The 18029-nt window shown below is 41.2% G+C and overlaps 1 protein-coding gene across 1 annotated transcript in view; it reads left to right on the forward strand.

The window, feature by feature from the left end:
* Positions 1–17810, forward strand: part of LOC124286957 (beta-ureidopropionase-like) — a 41394-nt gene extending 23584 nt beyond the window's left edge. The window contains exons 6-15 of the mRNA XM_046723414.1: positions 2343–2419; positions 4060–4114; positions 6213–6327; positions 11285–11366; positions 13236–13278; positions 14025–14051; positions 14999–15039; positions 15241–15327; positions 16283–16372; positions 16628–17810. Coding sequence (XP_046579370.1) covers positions 2343–2419; positions 4060–4114; positions 6213–6327; positions 11285–11366; positions 13236–13278; positions 14025–14051; positions 14999–15039; positions 15241–15327; positions 16283–16369 — 614 coding nt within the window. The 3' untranslated portion in view covers positions 16370–16372; positions 16628–17810. The remainder of the gene's footprint in view (positions 1–2342; positions 2420–4059; positions 4115–6212; positions 6328–11284; positions 11367–13235; positions 13279–14024; positions 14052–14998; positions 15040–15240; positions 15328–16282; positions 16373–16627) is intronic.
* Positions 17811–18029: the final 219 nt, after the last annotated feature.

Genomic DNA, 18029 nt, shown 5'->3' on the forward strand with positions numbered 1-18029 from the left:
AGGTTGGACCACGGTACAGGTGACGACACGGATGTTGAAGGCAGCAAGGCGTCCTTGCACCTTTTGGGCGCTGAAAGGATGTTGACTTGTCCCAATTGTCCTCCTTGCCTAATCATCAGCTGTTTGGAACCCGATTTACATGAAGTGTGAAACTTCGGATATTGCGGTTTTGTCGAGCTGTTATCACAGGTGGTGCACCAGGTCGCGGACGATCAGCAACACTTCCGGTAGCCAGCGTTGTCTGAGTCGACTTTACAGTGGATGGATGCACATTAAAGTGCCTGGCAATCATCACATCTGAAGCACCGTGGCTGGCCATACCGATAACCTGATTCCTTTCGTCTTGTGTCAAGTGTGGCATTTTCTCAAAGTGATTGAGTTTCACAATTCCTTGTGCTTTTACAGGGCCTGGGTGCAGGTAATGCATGTGCACAACGTGTTTCATGAATATGGTTGTGTTTACGAGAAATGTCAAAGGTTCAGTTTTAAGTATCAAAGTTCATGTGAGAGGAATACTTCGGGACTCGAACTCGAAATGGGCCAGAATAACAGCCTTTTATCCCTACATCCTCTGTATCGCAGGAAAAAATCTTCAATAGAACTTTTGTAAGTTTCAGGACAACAAATACCAATTGCGTTTTTAAAGGCTTACAGTATAGTACAATTGTTAAGGTTAGCACCAGCAAGAAAGCCAATATTACCGCTATTTAAAGCGGGAATTCGGGTTGCTTTGACTTGTTTGCCCCAGAATATCTGCCAGTCCAAAGCCAATGTCGAATGAACCGTAAACCCACGCATATTTCTGATAATAGGAGGGCCGTTTCATGATAATTCCTTGTATTTTAGCTATAATTTCTGTTATATGCCTTACTTTGCCCCAAACCCTTCAATATTGTTTACAGTGCACAAGAAATGAAACATGATCTCAGATTAGGTTATACGGAGTCTAAAACATTTTACATAATTGAGGATGTGGCTTGCATTACATCAAATAATTTGTTCACTGAATTTTCAAGCTGTTTTACAAGTTGACTGAAATTTGACATTGATGAAACATATAAATTTGTTATTTGTACCATAACAATGAGGGTAGTTGTGTAATGACAATGTGGGTAGTTGTGTAATGACAATGAGGGTAGTTGTGTAATGACAATGTGGGTAGTTGTGTAATGACAATGAGGGTTGTTGTTTAATGACAAGGAGGGTAGTTGTGTAATGAGGGTAGTTGTGTAATGAGGGTAGTTGTGTAATGACAAAGAGGGTAGTTATGTAATGAGGGTAGTTGTGTAATGACAATGAGGGTAGTTGTGTAATGACAATGAGGGTTGTTGTTTAATGACAAGGAGGGTAGTTGTGTAATGACAATGAGGGTAGTTGTGTAATGACAAGGAGGGTAGATGTGTAATGAGGGTAGTTGTGTAATGACAATGAGGGTAGTTGTGTAATGACAATGAGGGTTGTTGTTTAATGACAAGGAGGGTAGTTGTGTAATGACAATGAGGGTAGTTGTGTAATGACAAGGAGGGTAGATGTGTAATGACAAAGAGGGTAGTTGTGTAATGACAGTGAGGGTAGTTGTGTAGTGAGGGTAGTTGTGTAATGACAGTGAGCGTAGTTGTGTAATGACAAGGAGGGTAGTTGTGTAATGACAATGAGGGTAGATGTGTAATGAGGGTAGTTGTGTAATGACAAGGAGGGTAGTTGTGTAATGACAATGAGGGTAGATGTGTAATGAGGGTAGTTGTGTAATGACAATGAGGGTAGTTGTGTAATGAGGGTAGTTGTGTAATGACAAGGAGGGTAGTTGTGTAATGAGGGTAGTTGTGTAATGACAAGGAGGGTAGTTGTGTAATAACAATGAGGGTAGTTGTGTAATGACAGTAAGAGGTTATTTTTATGACAAGGAGGGTAGTTGTGTAATGACAAGGAGGGTAGACAAGGAGGGTAGTTGTGTAATGACAAGGAGGGTAGACAAGGTGGGTAGTTTGTGTAATGACAAGGAGGGTAGACAAGGAGGGTAGTTTTGTAATGACAAGGAGGGTAGTTTTGTAATGACAAGGAGGGTAGTTTTGTAATGACAAGGAGGGTAGTTTTGTAATGACAAGGAGGGTAGTTGTGTAATGACAAGGAGGGTAGTTGTGTAATGACAAGGAGGGTAGTTGTGTAATGACAAGGAGGGTAGATGTGTAATGACAAGGGGGGTAGATGTGTAATGACAATGAGGGTATTTGTGTAATGACAATGAGGGTAGTTGTGTAATGACAATGAGGGTAGTTGTGTAATGACAATGCTGATAGACAAGGAAGGCTAAGGGACCACTCTGTCATGTTGTTGTGTTACAGTTATTATCTCCAACACGGGTGCTGTGATCGGCAAAAGTCGCAAGAATCATATTCCAAGGATAGGAGACTTCAATGAGGTATGTAGTGGTGTTTCTAGTCATGATGGTTTGAAATCCACAAAATGACTTCATCTCTGTTTTCAGCTCGCTAAGTACCCTATTAACAATTTATCCAGGTCACCTGAACATTGTGTCTGTGTTTATCCAGGTCACCTGAACATTGTGTCTGTGTTTATCCAGGTCACCTGAGCAATGTGTCTGTGTTATCCAGGTCACCTGAACATTGTGTCAGTGTTTATCCAGGTCACCTGAACAATGTGTCTGTGTTATCCAGGTCACCTGAACAATGTGTCTGTGTTTATCCAGGTCACCTGAACATTGTGTCTGTGTTTATCCAGGTCACCTGAACAATGTGTCTGTGTTATCCAGGTCACCTGAACATTGTGTCTGTGTTTATCCAGGTCACCTGAACATTGTGTCTGTGTTTATCCAGGTCACCTGAACATTGTGTCTGTGTTTATCCAGGTCACCAGAACAACTAATTTGTGTTTATCCAGGTCACCTGCACATTGTGTCTGTGTTTATCCAGGTCACCTGAACATTGTGTCTGTGTTTATCCAGTTCACCAGAACAACTAATTTGTGTTTATCCAGGTCACCTGAACATTGTGTCTGTGTTTATCCAGGTCACCTGAACAACAAATCTGTGTTTATCCAGGTCACCTGAACAACAAATCTGTGTTTATCCAGGTCACCTGAACAACAAATCTGTGTTTATCCAGGTCACCTGAACAACAAATCTGTGTTTATCCAGGTCACCAGAACAACTAATTTGTGTTTATCCATGTCACCTGAACATTGTGTCTGTGTTTATCCAGGTCACCTGAACATTGTGTCTGTGTTTATCCAGGTCACCTAAACATCGTGTCTGTATTTATCCAGGTCACCAGAACAACTAATTTGTGTTTATCCAGGTCACCTGAACAACAAATCTGTGTTTATCCAGGTCACCTGAACAACAAATCTGTGTTTATCCAGGTCACCTGAACAATGAATCTGTGTTTATCCAGTTCACCTGAACAACGCATCTGTGTTTATCCAGGTCACTCTGTGTTAATCCAGGTCACCTGAACAACGAATCTGTGTTTATCCAGGTCACTGTGTGTTTATCCAGGTCACCTGAACATTGTGTCTGTGTTTATCCAGGTCACCTGAACATAGTGTCTGTGTTTATCCAGGTCACCTGAACAACAATCTGTGTTTATCCAGTCACCTGTGTTTATCCAGGTCACTCTGTGTGACCTGACATTGTGTCTGTCCAGTTGATCCAGGTCACCTGAACATAGTGTCTGTGTTTATCCAGGTCACCTGAACAATTGATACAGCATCTGTGTTTATCCAGGTCACTCTGTGTGTTTGTTATCCAGGTCACCTGAACATTGTGTCTGTCCAGGTCACCTGATCCAGGTCACCTGAACAACTAATTCTGTGTTTATCCAGGTCACCTGAACATTGTGTCTGTGTTTATCCAGGTCACCTGAACATTGTGTCTGTGTTTATCCAGGTCACCTGAACATTGTGTCTGTGTTAATCCAGGTCACCTGAACATTGTGTCTGTGTTTATCCAGGTCACCTGAACATTGTGTCTGTGTTAATCCAGATCACCTGAACATTGTGTCTGTGTTAATCCAGATCACCTGAACATTGTGTCTGTTTCAGTCAACCTACTACATGGAAGGCAACACAGGACACAGGGTGTTCCAGACGCAGTTTGGTAGGTGTCTTGCCTATGTGCCTTGCCACTAAACAGTTAAAGATGGCTCACCTTGCCACTGTAAACAGTTAAAGATGGCTCAAGGTGTCATGCATGTTACACACTGTAAGGTGTGTACCAATATGCATGTTATCATGTCGCACTGTAAGGTGTCATACCAATATGCATGTTACCATGATGCACTGTAAGGTGTCGTATCAATATGCATCTTACCTTGACGCACTGTAAGGTGTTTTACCAATGTGCTTGTTACCATGTCACACTATAAGGTGACGTACCAATATGCATGTTACCATGGCGCACTGTTAGTTGGCGTACCAATATGCATGTTACCATGACTATACTGTAAGGTGTCTTACCAGTCTGCATTTTACCATGTCACACTGTAATGTGGCGTACCAATATGCATGTTACCATGACTCGCTGTAAGGTGTCTTACCAGTCTGCATGTTACCATGTCACACTGTAAGGTGGCGTACCAATATGCATTTCACCATGACGCACTGTAAGGTGTCTTACCAGTCTGCATGTTACCATGTCACACTGTAAGGTGTCGTATCAATATGCATGTTACCATGATGCACTGTAAGGTGTTTTACCAATGTGCTTGTTACCATGACGCACTATAAGGTGTCATACCAATATGCATGTTACCATGACACACTGTAAGGTGGCGTACCAATATGCATGTTACCATGACGCACTCTAAGGTGTTGTACCAATATGCATGTTACCATGATGCACTATAAGGTGTCATACCAATATGCATATTACCATGCATGTTGTACCACGACCGGGTAAGGTGTTGTGCACAAATATGCATGTTACCATGATGCATATAGGTGTCGTACCAATATGCATGTTACCATGGCACACTGTAAGGTGTACCAGTATGCATGTTACCATGAACCACTGTAAGGTCTACATTATTGCATGTTACCATGACACACTGTTTTGTACCAATATGCATGTTACCATGGCGCACTGTAAGGTTTGTACAATATGCATACCATGCGCACTGTATGCATGTTACCAATATGCATGTTACCATGCGCTGTAAGGTTTTGTACAAATATGCATGTTACCATGGCCTGCGCACTATAAGGTGTCATACCAATTTGCATATCTACCATGGCACTGTAAAGGTTTGTACCAATATGCATGTTACCATGGCGCTTGCTGTAAGGTGTCATACCAATTGCATATCACCATGACTATACTGTAAGGTGGCGTACCAGTATGCATGTTACCATGACGCACTGTAAGGTGTTGTACCAATATGCATGTTACCATGACTATACTGTAAGGTGTCGTACGAATATGCATGTTACCATGGCGTACTGTAAGGTGTTGTACCAATATGCATGTTACCATGACACACTGTAAGGTGTTGTACCAATATGCATGTTACCATGGCGCACTGTAAGGTGTCGTACCAATATGCATGTTACCATGACACACTGTAAGGTGTCGTACCAATGCATGTTACCATGACGCGCTGTAAGGTGTCGTACCAATGTGCATGTTACCATGACACACTGTAAGGTGTCGTACCAATGTGCATGTTACCATGGCGCACTGTAAGGTTTTGTACAAATATGCATGTTACCATGGTGCACTGTAAGGTTTTGTACAAATATGTATGTTACCATGACACACTGTAAGGTGGCGTACTAATATGCATGTTACCATGACACACGGTAAGGTGAGAGTCGTACCAATATGCATGTTACCATGATACACTGTAAGGTGGCGTACCAATATGCATGTTACCATGACACACTGTAAGGTTTTGTACAAATATGCATGTTACCATGACACAGTAAGGTGGCGTACCAATATGCATGTTACCATGACGTACTGTAAGGTGTTGTACAAGTATGCATGTTACCATGGCGCACTGTAAGGTGTCGTACCAATGTGCATGTTACCATGACGGACTATCATACAGATGGAGATCATTGTTGTATCAATGTTACCATCAGTGTTACATCACTGTAAAGCATATTTGTGTAACCATGACACACATGTAGATGTGCTATCTTTGATCATCACATACACAAATGTATTGTGTAGCTCACATTATCTCTCACGACAGGTAAGATTGGTGTGAACATCTGCTATGGGCGTCACCATCCACTCAACTGGTTGATGTATGGTGTCAATGGAGCTGAAATTGTCTTCAATCCATCTGCAACTGTCTCAGGACTCAGGTAATCACTGTCTGCAACTGTCTCAGGACTCAGGTAATCACTGTCTGCAACTGTCTCAGCTTTCAGGTTGTTGAAAGCATTCTTCCATCCTCCTCTAAACTTACACTTGATTTTTTGTTCACCTAAACTTTCCTTACAGTTGATGTGTTTCCTTCACATGTATGTGGACCATCAGTCTGGTATTACCTCTTTCAACAAAGCCTGTATCTGAACCTTTGCATGGAAGGCTGTATCTGTGGTGTCTCTAAAGAGTGCCTTGGCGAAGGCTGTATCTGTGGTGTCTCTAAAGAGTGCTTGGCGAAGGCTGTATCTGTGGTGTCTCTAGAGAGTGCCTTGGCGAAGGCTGTATCTGTGGTGTCTCTAAAGAGTGCCTTGGCGAAGGCTGTATCTGTGGTGTCTCTAAAGAGTGCCTTGGCGAAGGCTGTATCTGTGGTGTCTCTAAAGAGTGCCTTGGCGAAGGCTGTATCTGTGGTGTCTCTAAAGAGTGCCTTGGCGAAGGCTGTATCTGTGGTGTCTCTAAAGAGTGCCTTGGCGAAGGCTGTATCTGTGGTGTCTCTAAAGAGTGCCTTGGCGAAGGCTGTATCTGTGGTGTCTCTAAAGAGTGCCTTGGCGAAGGCTGTATCTGTGGTGTCTCTAAAGAGCCTTGGCGAAGGCTCTATGGTGGTGTCTCTAAAGAGTGCCTTGGCGAAGGCTGTATCTGTGGTGTCTCTAAAGAGTGCCTTGGCGAAGGCTGTATCTGTGGTGTCTCTAAAGAGTGCCTTGGCGAAGGCTGTATCTGTGGTGTCTCTAAAGAGTGCCTTGGCGAAGGCTGTATCTGTGGTGTCTCTAAAGAGTGCCTTGGCGAAGGCTGTATCTGTGGTGTCTCTAAAGAGTGCCTTGGCTTAAGGCTGTATCTGTGGTGTCTCTAAAGAGTGCCTTGGCGAAGGCTGTATCTGTGGTGTCTCTAAAGAGTGCCTTGGCGAAGGCTGTATCTGTGGTGTCTCTAAAGAGTGCCTTGGCCCTCTAAAGGCTGTATCTGTGGTGTCTCTAAAGAGTGCCTTGGCGAAGGCTGTATCTGTGGTGTGTCTCTAAAGAGTGCCTTGGCGAAGGCTGTATCTGTGGTGTCTCTAGAGAGTGCCTTGGCGAAGGCTGTATCTGTGGTGTCTCTAAAGAGTGCCTTGGCGAAGGCTGTATCTGTGGTGTCTCTAAGAGTGCCTTGGCGAAGGCTGTATCTGTGGTGTCTCTAAAGAGTGCATTGGCGAAGGCTGTATCTGTGGTGTCTCTAAAGAGTGCCTTGGCGAAGGCTGTGTCTGTGGTGTCTCTAAAGTGTGCATTGGCGAAGGCTGTATCTGTGGTGTCTCTAAAGAGTGCATTGGCAAATGCTCTATCTGTGGTGTCTCTAAAGAGTGCATTGGCGAAGGCTGTATCTGTGGTGTCTCTAAAGTGTGCATTGGCGAAGGCTGTATCTGTGGTGTCTCTAAAGAGTGCATTGGCAAATGCTCTATCTGTGGTGTCTCTAAGGAGTGCATTGGCGAAGGCTGTATCTGTGGTGTCTCTAAAGAGTGCATTGGCGAAGGCTCTATCTGTGGTGTCTCTAAAGAGTGCATTGGCGAAGGCTCTATCTGTGGTGTCTCTAAAGAGTGCATTGGCAAATGCTCTATCTGTGGTGTCTCTAAAGAGTGCCTTGGCGTGGGTATTATATAATCGGCAACATCTACAGTTGAGAGCAGAAAAAATGCGACTTTTGACAGAAGAAACATTTTTCAGTCATATTCAAAGATATAACATTTGTTACATTTGGGACTACACTTTCTTAGTAAAGTTGAGATTCTAGTACGTTTGTTGGGTTGAGTCTCATCTGGGATTCGAACCCACACCCTTGGATTCAGGCACCATATCGCCAGCACACAAAGTCAGTCGCTCTGACCCTAATCCAGCTTAAAATTTCTTTAAATTGCGGTGGATTGAAGCCTGATGTAAACCTGTCAAATTCACAAGTCTGTTTGCTGATTTTATACCAGATTCATAAAACACCAGGAGTCGATTTCTGTTGCATTGTAGTGTCATGCTAACCAGAGGTACAGATAAGCTGCATATCTGCGGAAATTACGCTAATGTTTATGTGAAAACTCAATTCCTATTATGTCTATTGCATACAAGTACGCTTGAATTTTTGTAAAGACTCAATAATTTGATCTTATATGCGTACACACAAAAATGTGAAATCTTAGCTTGCGTACTGGTGGATAGATAAAATAACTGAGGTATATTGAGAGGTTCTATTTCAACACATGAACTTGGCAACTTGCAGTCTTTCTTATCATTTCTCATATTACAAATCAAATATAAATGACAAACACGTAAACCAACATTTAAACTTTATTATATTTTTACAATTAATGGAAAATGGCAAAATACCCAATAGAGTTTCAGTGAGGTGGGTACAATTTATTAGGTTACTCAAAGGAAAGCAGTGTTCGCCGTAGGTTTTGTACTAGTGCGTGCAGAAATAAAATTATAAATATGTAGTCGAAATATTTTGCATGTAAAGTTTTCATTACAATAACATCATGATCATAAGAAGTAATTATAATTACAAGCTTTAACATAAGATCATGATGTGTGTAGTATTTGCCACCCTGAAACACAGGAACATTGATACATTGATACTATGGTCAATGGTGAGCACCAGGTGCAGTATGTGTACCTATCATTAAGCAAATAGGAAGTTTCAGTAAACTGTCCTTACAGCTTGATAACTGGGAAAATCAATTGATCTTATTGTTGATAAGCAAATATGGGGCATCTGACAAGATGGCATTATTGGCATGTGAATTGTGGCCTGTCATTGAGGACTTTGCAAGAGATGTTGGTTGTCATCCATCAACTACCTAGCCGACTGGCCAGAAAACATCATCATCATCATCATCATCATCATCATCATCATCATCAACCCATCTGCCTCTGTCTGTGTGTCACGTCCCCACTTACAACAAGAATTCTAAGTGTGTATTCACTATGTGGCAGCCCTGTATCTCATTTCGGATGGTAAGCCTGCAGTATCCAGCTCCTCATCCGCAATGTTAAGCTTCCGTGGTCAACTGACATGCACATAAGTGTGCTGATGTCCATGCTAATGATAGTTAAGCTGCTGTTATTTCATATGTCTTGACAGAACTGTGAAATTGCGTGGTTTGTGATTTCTTACATCACACCTTTCCTGCCAATAGTCCAGATCTTAATTCCATGTAGCATGTTTGGGTCAAAATATGCCTTTGAGAATGTCTAATGCACACCCTTGATGTGTTGGAACATTGCCTGCATCAAGAATGGAAGGCAGAACCACAACGTCAAATTCATATGCCAGAATCTAGAAAATGACCACACTTGTAAACATCAACACTACAAAATGAGTCATTTTATTGCCATGTTTGCTTCTATGTAACTACTGTTTTTCATTCTTTAAGTGTTTAGATTTGCCATTTTGCCACTCCTAAGGGTCCATGTAGTTAGTTGAACCTAAGTGTGGATAAATTTCTTTGCTGTTGTTAATGGTAATATATTGATACTGTGAAAAATATGGGGTGTTGCAATAAATTTTTCCATGTGTATACATCTCTATATACCCTGTGAAGACCTTTTGACTTTCACTTCTCTTATGTGACTCGATTGCCAACATCTGCTCTGAAATGTTTGGGTCTTTGAAGTAGAAGATGATGTGAATAGGATTTTAGCAATCTTGACTCTAATATATGCTGACCAGATTCTGATCAACGACAGCCGTTTTTGGAGTGACGTTGTGGCCCATTATTCTACATATATCATGAATTTTAAGATTCAATGAAGACGAAGTAAGTCTGAAAATGTCCACTTTGCTGTGAAGAACAGATACAGATGGCCCTCCACACAGCCAGTTATGTATGTACTCATGTACTCGAGTGAGAGGAAACTTGTCTGTTAAGCTGAGACTTGGATTATTTTCTCTTGTCTCATCATTGTCTTCTGATCTGTGACACCAGAAAATAATTTAAACTTCAGGCTCTTGTGGATCATATTCGTGAAGAATTGCTTCAATTGCTTCTTTTATGATAAGATCAAAGGTGAATGTAGTCAGATGTTGGGTCTGTCTGTTATCACCAGACTGAAGTAGCTTCATGATAGTCTGATTTGGAAAGGATTAGCACATGCAGTGTAGGGGGGATCTTTCTCCATGTTTGTATTGCAGCTGACACACTGGTGTCTCACCGCAATGGTTTACCACAAAGTAACCTGTGCAATGATTTACCTCAAGGTAAGCTGTGCAGTGGTATACCTCAAGGTAATCTGTGCAATGGTTTACCTCAAGGTAATCTGTGCAATGGTTTACCACAAGGTAATCTGTGCAGTGGTTTACCTCAAGGTAATCTGTGCAGTGGTTTACCTCAAGGTAATCTGTGCAATGGTTTACCTCAAGGTAATCTGTGCAGTGGTTTACCACAAGTATCTGTGCAGTGTTTACCTCAAGGTGGTGGTTACCTCAAGGTAATCTGTGCAGTGGTTTACCTCAAGGTAATCTGTGCAATGGTTTACCTCAAGGTAATCTGTGCAGTGGTTTACCTCAAGGTAATCTGTGCAGTGGTTTACCTCAAGGTAATCTGTGCAGTGGTTTACCACAAGGTAATCTGTGCAGTGGTTTACCACAAGGTAATCTGTGCAATGGTTTACCACAAGGTAATCTGTGCAATGGTTTACCACAAGGTAATCTGTGCAGTGGTTTACCTCAAGGTAATCTGTGCAATGGTTTACCTCAAGGTAATCTGTGCAGTGGTTTACCTCAAGGTAATCTGTGCAGTGGTTTACCTCAAGGTAATCTGTGCAGTGGTTTACCTCAAGGTAATCTGTGCAATGGTTAAGTGTCAGTAAGATGTTATGATTCATGACATCTGTTGTTTGTATATATTACCAACGCTTATGTAATAGTCTCCTTTTCCACTTGTAGTGAAACAATGTGGCCAATTGAAGCGCGCTGTGCAGCTATTGCCAACACATACTTCACTGTTGCCATCAACAGAGTGGGCACGGTACGTACATGTCACACATGCCCAGCACACGTCACACACACAATAGAAGGTACATACATGTTACACACACCCAACACACAAAATACACACACACAGATTACACACTAAATGCAAGGTACCGGTATGTACATGTTACACACACCCAACACACAGAACACTAGGGGTGGGTATTGCAGAGAATTTTCATATTGCGATATATTGCGATACGAAAGCATATATTGCGATATGTATTGCAATATATTTCAAGAAGTTGTTTCTTTAACAATAAACTACTTATAATTGAGTTAACGCTTTATTTATACAGCAAAAACACAACAAAATCACTACGCTTGATTAAGCTTTAATAAAAACTTTTAATCATGACAAAATAAGAATATAATAATATTTGGCACAAATGAAATAAGGAAAAGAATAATTTAACATCAACAGAGTGGTTACTAGTTTGAACTTCTTTCTCCACTCTCAAAAAAGCCCTGAGATTTTAGACAGCAACTTGACCTGGTCAGGACATATCAGGCATCATTGGTCATTACTAAATAATTATTTAAAACAATCTGAATCAAAACATTGCAAAACACTTGAACAAAAGTTAAGAACACAACTTCAAACCGAACTTTACAATCCAGTTAAATGTAAAATCTTTGAAGGGCATGTAGAAGTGGAATGCATAAGAAAAGCAAGATTTATGTATGTCAGCTTCATTCACAATATAGAAGTTGACATCCATAAATCTTGCATTTCTCAGTTAAATGTAATTTTCACCACGATCATTCCCACCACCATTACCACAGTTACCGATCATCAAGGTTTCCGAGGGTTACGAAGTGTCCGAATGCATGTCAAAATACCGGTTTTCGATGAGCGTATCGCAATACATATCGTTTTCACGTCTGAACCGTTTTATACCAGTAAACTGGTTATATTGCGCAGCCCTACAGAACACGCACACATTACACACACAATGCAAGGTATGTACATGTTACACACACCCAACACACACATTACACACACAATGCAAGGTACCGGTATGAACATGTTACACACACCCAACACAGAATACACACACATCACACACACAATACAAGGTATGTACATCTTACACACACCCAACACAATCCAAGGTATGTACGTCTCTCTTTCTCTCATGCTGAAGACCCGGGTTCGAATCCCCACATGGGTACAATGTGTGAAGCCCATTTCTGGTGTCCCCCGCCATAATGTTGCTGGAATATTGCTAAAAGCGGCGTAAAACCAAACTCAATCAGTCAGTCTCTCTCTCTCTCTCTTCCCCCACCACACACACACACACATGCCAAACACATCATATGTGTTCACACAGTCCACACACTTCCTGTACACATACACTCCCTGTACACACACGCTCCACACATACACATGTACACACACATACACATGCCTGTACACACACTCCTGTACACCCCTGTACACACACACTCCCTGTACACACACACATGCCTGTACACATACACTCCCTGTACACCCACACATGGCTGTACACACACACATGCTCCCTGTACACACATACGCTCCCTGTACACACACACATGCCTGTACACACACGCTCCGTGTACACACATACACATGCCTGTACACACCCACACTCCCTGTATATATACACACACACACCCTGTACACACACACTCCCTGTACACACACGCTCCCTGTACACACAGCTCCCTGTACACACATGCCCTGTACACACACATGCTCCTGTACACACACACTCTTGCTGTGCACACGCGCACAGCACACTGTACACACACACACCCCCTGTACACACACACTTCCTGTACACACACTCTCCCTGTACACACACATGCCTGTAAACCATGAGGTCTTCTGTTACAGGAATTCTTCCCCAATGAGTTTACCTCTGGATCAGGCCAGCCTGGTAAGTCGGCTGTCACAACATGTGATACTTGTTGTCTCACTGTCTCACTAGAACTCGTGTATGCAGACTGACACCTGTGTACAACTTTGATACTAGTTCTGGTTCTGCAGTATGTATCACTTGTTATACAGCACCACCAGCCATGGAGATCATTCTGCTGGTGTTGCTTGTTGGAAACACAAGTCTGTGATTCTCCATTGGGAAATGATGTAATTAAACCAGAAGTACATGAAGTACACTAAAAGTGATATCAGTAATTTGCAAATGCAATTTCCTTCTCCCAGTAGCTGTAGATGTAGGACTTCAGGTAACCTGCACCATTTCCGGTGCCCCCACTGTGATATTGCTGTAATTTTGCTAAAAGCGGGGTAAAACCAAAACTCACTCACTTAGGTAACCTGCAGTAATGTCCTGGACATTGACTATATAGTCAAGAGGTTGTGTCTGTATCAGTAGTTACTAGTAATGAGAAACCTCAATCCTCTCATCTCAGTCTTCTAATTCAACTTCTACCAACACATACTTTAAAATATGTACAGTGGCTCTACTAAAGACAATCTGCCTCAGTGGGGATGATTTGGATGTAATGTAACACTGGATATTTGTTTTGCTTGACGATTGCGGGCTATCACTTCTTCGCAGAACCAGTTCTTTTTAATTCTTTCAAGCCTTCTGTATCAGTGTTTGACACAATTATTGTATTTTCATAAACTTTTATAAAGATGACCTTATTTGTTTTTTAACAGCTCACAAAGACTTTGGCCATTTCTATGGTAAGAATGTATTCTTACAAGGTAATATGCTAGACATCATGGTGCAGTCAACCTCTTGTTGAATGCATGTTTTCTTGACTATATACAATATCACTTACACAGTGTATCTATATGTGACTATGTACAACGTATTACACAGTGTATCTATGTACTATGTAGACGTTTACACAGTGTATCTACTGCTGAACTATGTAGAATGTCACTTACACAGTGTATCTACTGCTGACTAACTATGTCCTTAGAATGTATCTACTGCTGACTATGTAGAATGTCACTTACACAGTGTATCTACTGCTGACTATGTAGAACGTCACTTACACAGTGTATCTACTGCTGACTATGTAGAACGTCACTTACACAGTGTATCTACTGCTGACTATGTAGAACGTCACTTACACAGTGTATCTACTGCTGACTATGTAGAACTTACACAGTGTATCTACTGCTGACTATGTAGAACTTACACAGTGTATCTACTGCTGACTATGTAGAATGTCACTTACACAGTGTATCTACTGCTGACTATGTGGAACGTCACTTACACAGTGTATCTACTGCTGTCTATGTAGAACTTACACAATGTATCTACTGCTGACTATGTAGAACTTACACAGTGTATCTACTGCTGACTATGTAGAACTTACACAGTGTAGCTACTGCTGACTATGTAGAACTTACACAGTGTACCTACTGCTGACTATGTAGAACGTCACTTACACAGCGTATCTACTGCTGACTTTGTAGAACGTCACATACACAGTGTATCTACTGCTGACTATGTAGAACATCTACTGCTGGCTATGTAGAACTTACACAATGTCTGTCACACCAATCTGCACTGAGCCAGTATGAATCTATGTGAATACATGACAAAAACTTCTTCATGTATTCATGTTGGTACAACTTCTAAATGCCTTTCAAGAACTTCCTGGATGTATGTGTTGCAGGATCCAGCTATGTTGCTGGTCCAGATGGAAGCCGCACCCCGGTCAGTACATTATACCTTAACAATTAAGGAACTTGAGGGAAACTGCTGATTTAGTACTAAAATTTGACACAGAATGGTCTGTTTTCTTAGATTAACTGCAGATTAACTAGAGAAAGTCAGATCATATTGTTCATGTCTGCAGTAATGACATCAGGGATGAATATATCTTAACATTGTTAATTTGTTTGATTGATGTTACAGTCATTGTCTCGTACCCGTGATGGGCTCTTGGTGACTGAGATGGACCTCAACTTGTGTCGCCAGGTGAATGACAGGTGGAACTTCAGGGTAGGTTGGTCAAGTGGAGTTTTGGTCACTATACTTAAATTTCCAACATCACCAAACACCAATCTAGATAACATACCTTTCAATTTTGTGCCAGTTTCATGTTTCTAACATTTGCATACAACATATTTCAGGAGATATACGTCCCATTGGCAACTATTTATTCTAATGTTTTAGCCTTATTTCAACACCATATATTTATATTCACACAACCTTATTCCGTACTCTAATGAAAGACGCCTATGTTGATAGTCTTAGCTTTGCAGTTTTGATTGTGATTGTAGTGAAGCACTGTCTATTACAGGTAAACAACAAGTAAATCTTCATCCAAATTTACACCTAACTGGTATCTCTACAGAATCACCCCAATTCATTTATTTGTGCCTGTAGACCTGCATCAGTAGCTGAGATATATATCCCATCATCAGCATACAGTGGCAAAAATGAATGACTTGAGTATCAAAATAACAAGAACTGTTTATCTTATCACCTGGTAAAACCAGTTCTAACCTAGATCGTCCCTGATGTGTGGGAGTACGACAGGAAGGTGTTTTAAGTCCAGTGTTGTTTTCATTATTTACCAGTGAATCACCATAGAAGATCTACCCGGCGGTTAGAATTGGTCTTCAGCAACTCATGCTTGTTGTAACAGGCAATAACGTGGATTGGGTGGTCAGACTCGCTAGCTTGTTGACACATGTCATCGTATCCCAATTGCGTAGATCAATGCACATACTGTTATACTGTATTATTTCCAAACCAAAGCTATATAGCTGGAATATTGCTGTGTGTAGTGTTTAAAAAGTGCCTTAATTTTAAATGAAATAAGTGAATCTGTGTGCCTTCGTTTCTTGTAAGTTAGATAATCCAAGTGTATCGTAGCCATGGCTCTACATAACTTGTGGCTGATGTGGGATATGTGGAGGGGAAGAGTCAGATATGTTCTGCATTATTTCAGATGACCCAGAGGCTAGATATGTACCAACAGGAGCTGACAGAGGCAGTCAGAGATGATTATGTTCCCAATGTCGTCAAAGAAGCCTAGGGGGTACATGCACAATATTTGATTCTATCCTTAAAATCTTGAAGATTATCTCACACTCTTTTAATCCAATCTACTTCAACATGCATATCTCCAGCAAGCAATGTCTTATCGTGAGTATTAATATTTGATGGCTCTCACAACATATACTGCTTGTTGGAGAAATCCCAGACGAGATAGTACTTGGAAATAAAAACATTGATATCACTCAAGTGTCTGTGTTTGCTCCCCTTGACTCAAGGCTGCGTCTCTCTGTTGCAGATGACACTGGCTCAAGACCCTAGCCTGGCTGTGGGATTATATACTGTTGTCTTAATTCTTACTTTGTCAGGAGTAGATAATCAGAATGAAATGAGGGTAAAATCATCATCTCCTGAAGTGATCATACAATATATAGAGTATTATTGTTATTCTTGATCTAGATCTGACACTGGAGGTTAAATCTGCAAGAGATGTTCTAACATCTTACAGATAGATCTGTGTTCGCTTCACATGTAATGAAAGAACTCAGGTTGTTGTTTTATTTACTCATATAGTATGTATATATATCAAGCAGAGACCTGCAGATATAGGTAACAGTCTTGAAAGTAGACATGACTACACAGTGGGAGATTAGAATGGTGTATTGAGGATGTATCAGCTGTGGGGACAGCCCGGCAGGTTGAACAGCAAGTCTCTGCCTCTGTCTGTGAAAACCTGTCACATGTGATAAGGGGCAAACACTCACCCAGACCATCTGTTCTGTGAACACACAAGTCATCCAACCTAGTGAAGATGTTACCAGCAAACTTTGGGTTAATACATACATTGGCCAAGTAGTAAAGCAATGCTTGTGTTTCATAGTATACTGTCTGATCCAGGGCCTCCTTTCGCAAAGTTAAAGAAAGTCTTTAACCTTAGTGCAATGTTAAAGAATGGGAAGTAAGGTTACCCTTAGTATAAGTTTGCTTCGTGAAAGGAGCCCCAAGACAACATTATATTTGCACACATGGTTTAAAGATTTAAACGTTGATAGACATGGCTGCACATGTAGTTGTAGGGGTAGTATAGTTTGATTCTGGGACTCTATCCTTGCACTAAAGATTATTGCAATAACTGTACTGTCAGCTTGTGATGGAACTTTATTCGAGAAGATACTTTGATTTATATGATTGTGTTATAGCACTATACAGATAAGTATGTAAAAAGAAGCATGTTTGTAATGCATATATACTCATAACTAAACGTTTTGCATGGGCAGATACTGGTTTGCTGCAAAAATGTAAATATTGGCACCAGACCAAAGACAAATGTATGTATAATTCATTGTTCATGATTAATAAAAACGACCAGCTTTTGGTGAGAGAACCATACCAGATGCCCACGTAACAGACCAGGCATGTCTGTTGGAAACAGTATTGTTTAGAAGCATTTCCACATCAATAAAGTATGCTTGTCTAACTAATCTGTTGTATGTTGTGTCTGATTGATGTATTCACAGGGGTCATAAATAAAAACACCACTAAATACAATATTAGCTAGTGCCTTACTGGGACAATCCATGGCACACTGTCACTGCAGTCTGTAGCTGGTGCACCCACCTACATTCTCAACCATTCGGACATTGCTGGACGTACCCCTGACCACATTGAGAGGCAGTCCCCTATCAACACCTAGGTCAGTC

This window comes from Haliotis rubra, unplaced genomic scaffold, assembly GCF_003918875.1.
Source record: "Haliotis rubra isolate DU_JTF1 unplaced genomic scaffold, ASM391887v1 Scf397, whole genome shotgun sequence".
In the NCBI taxonomy this organism is placed as follows: Eukaryota; Metazoa; Mollusca; class Gastropoda; order Lepetellida; family Haliotidae; genus Haliotis; species Haliotis rubra.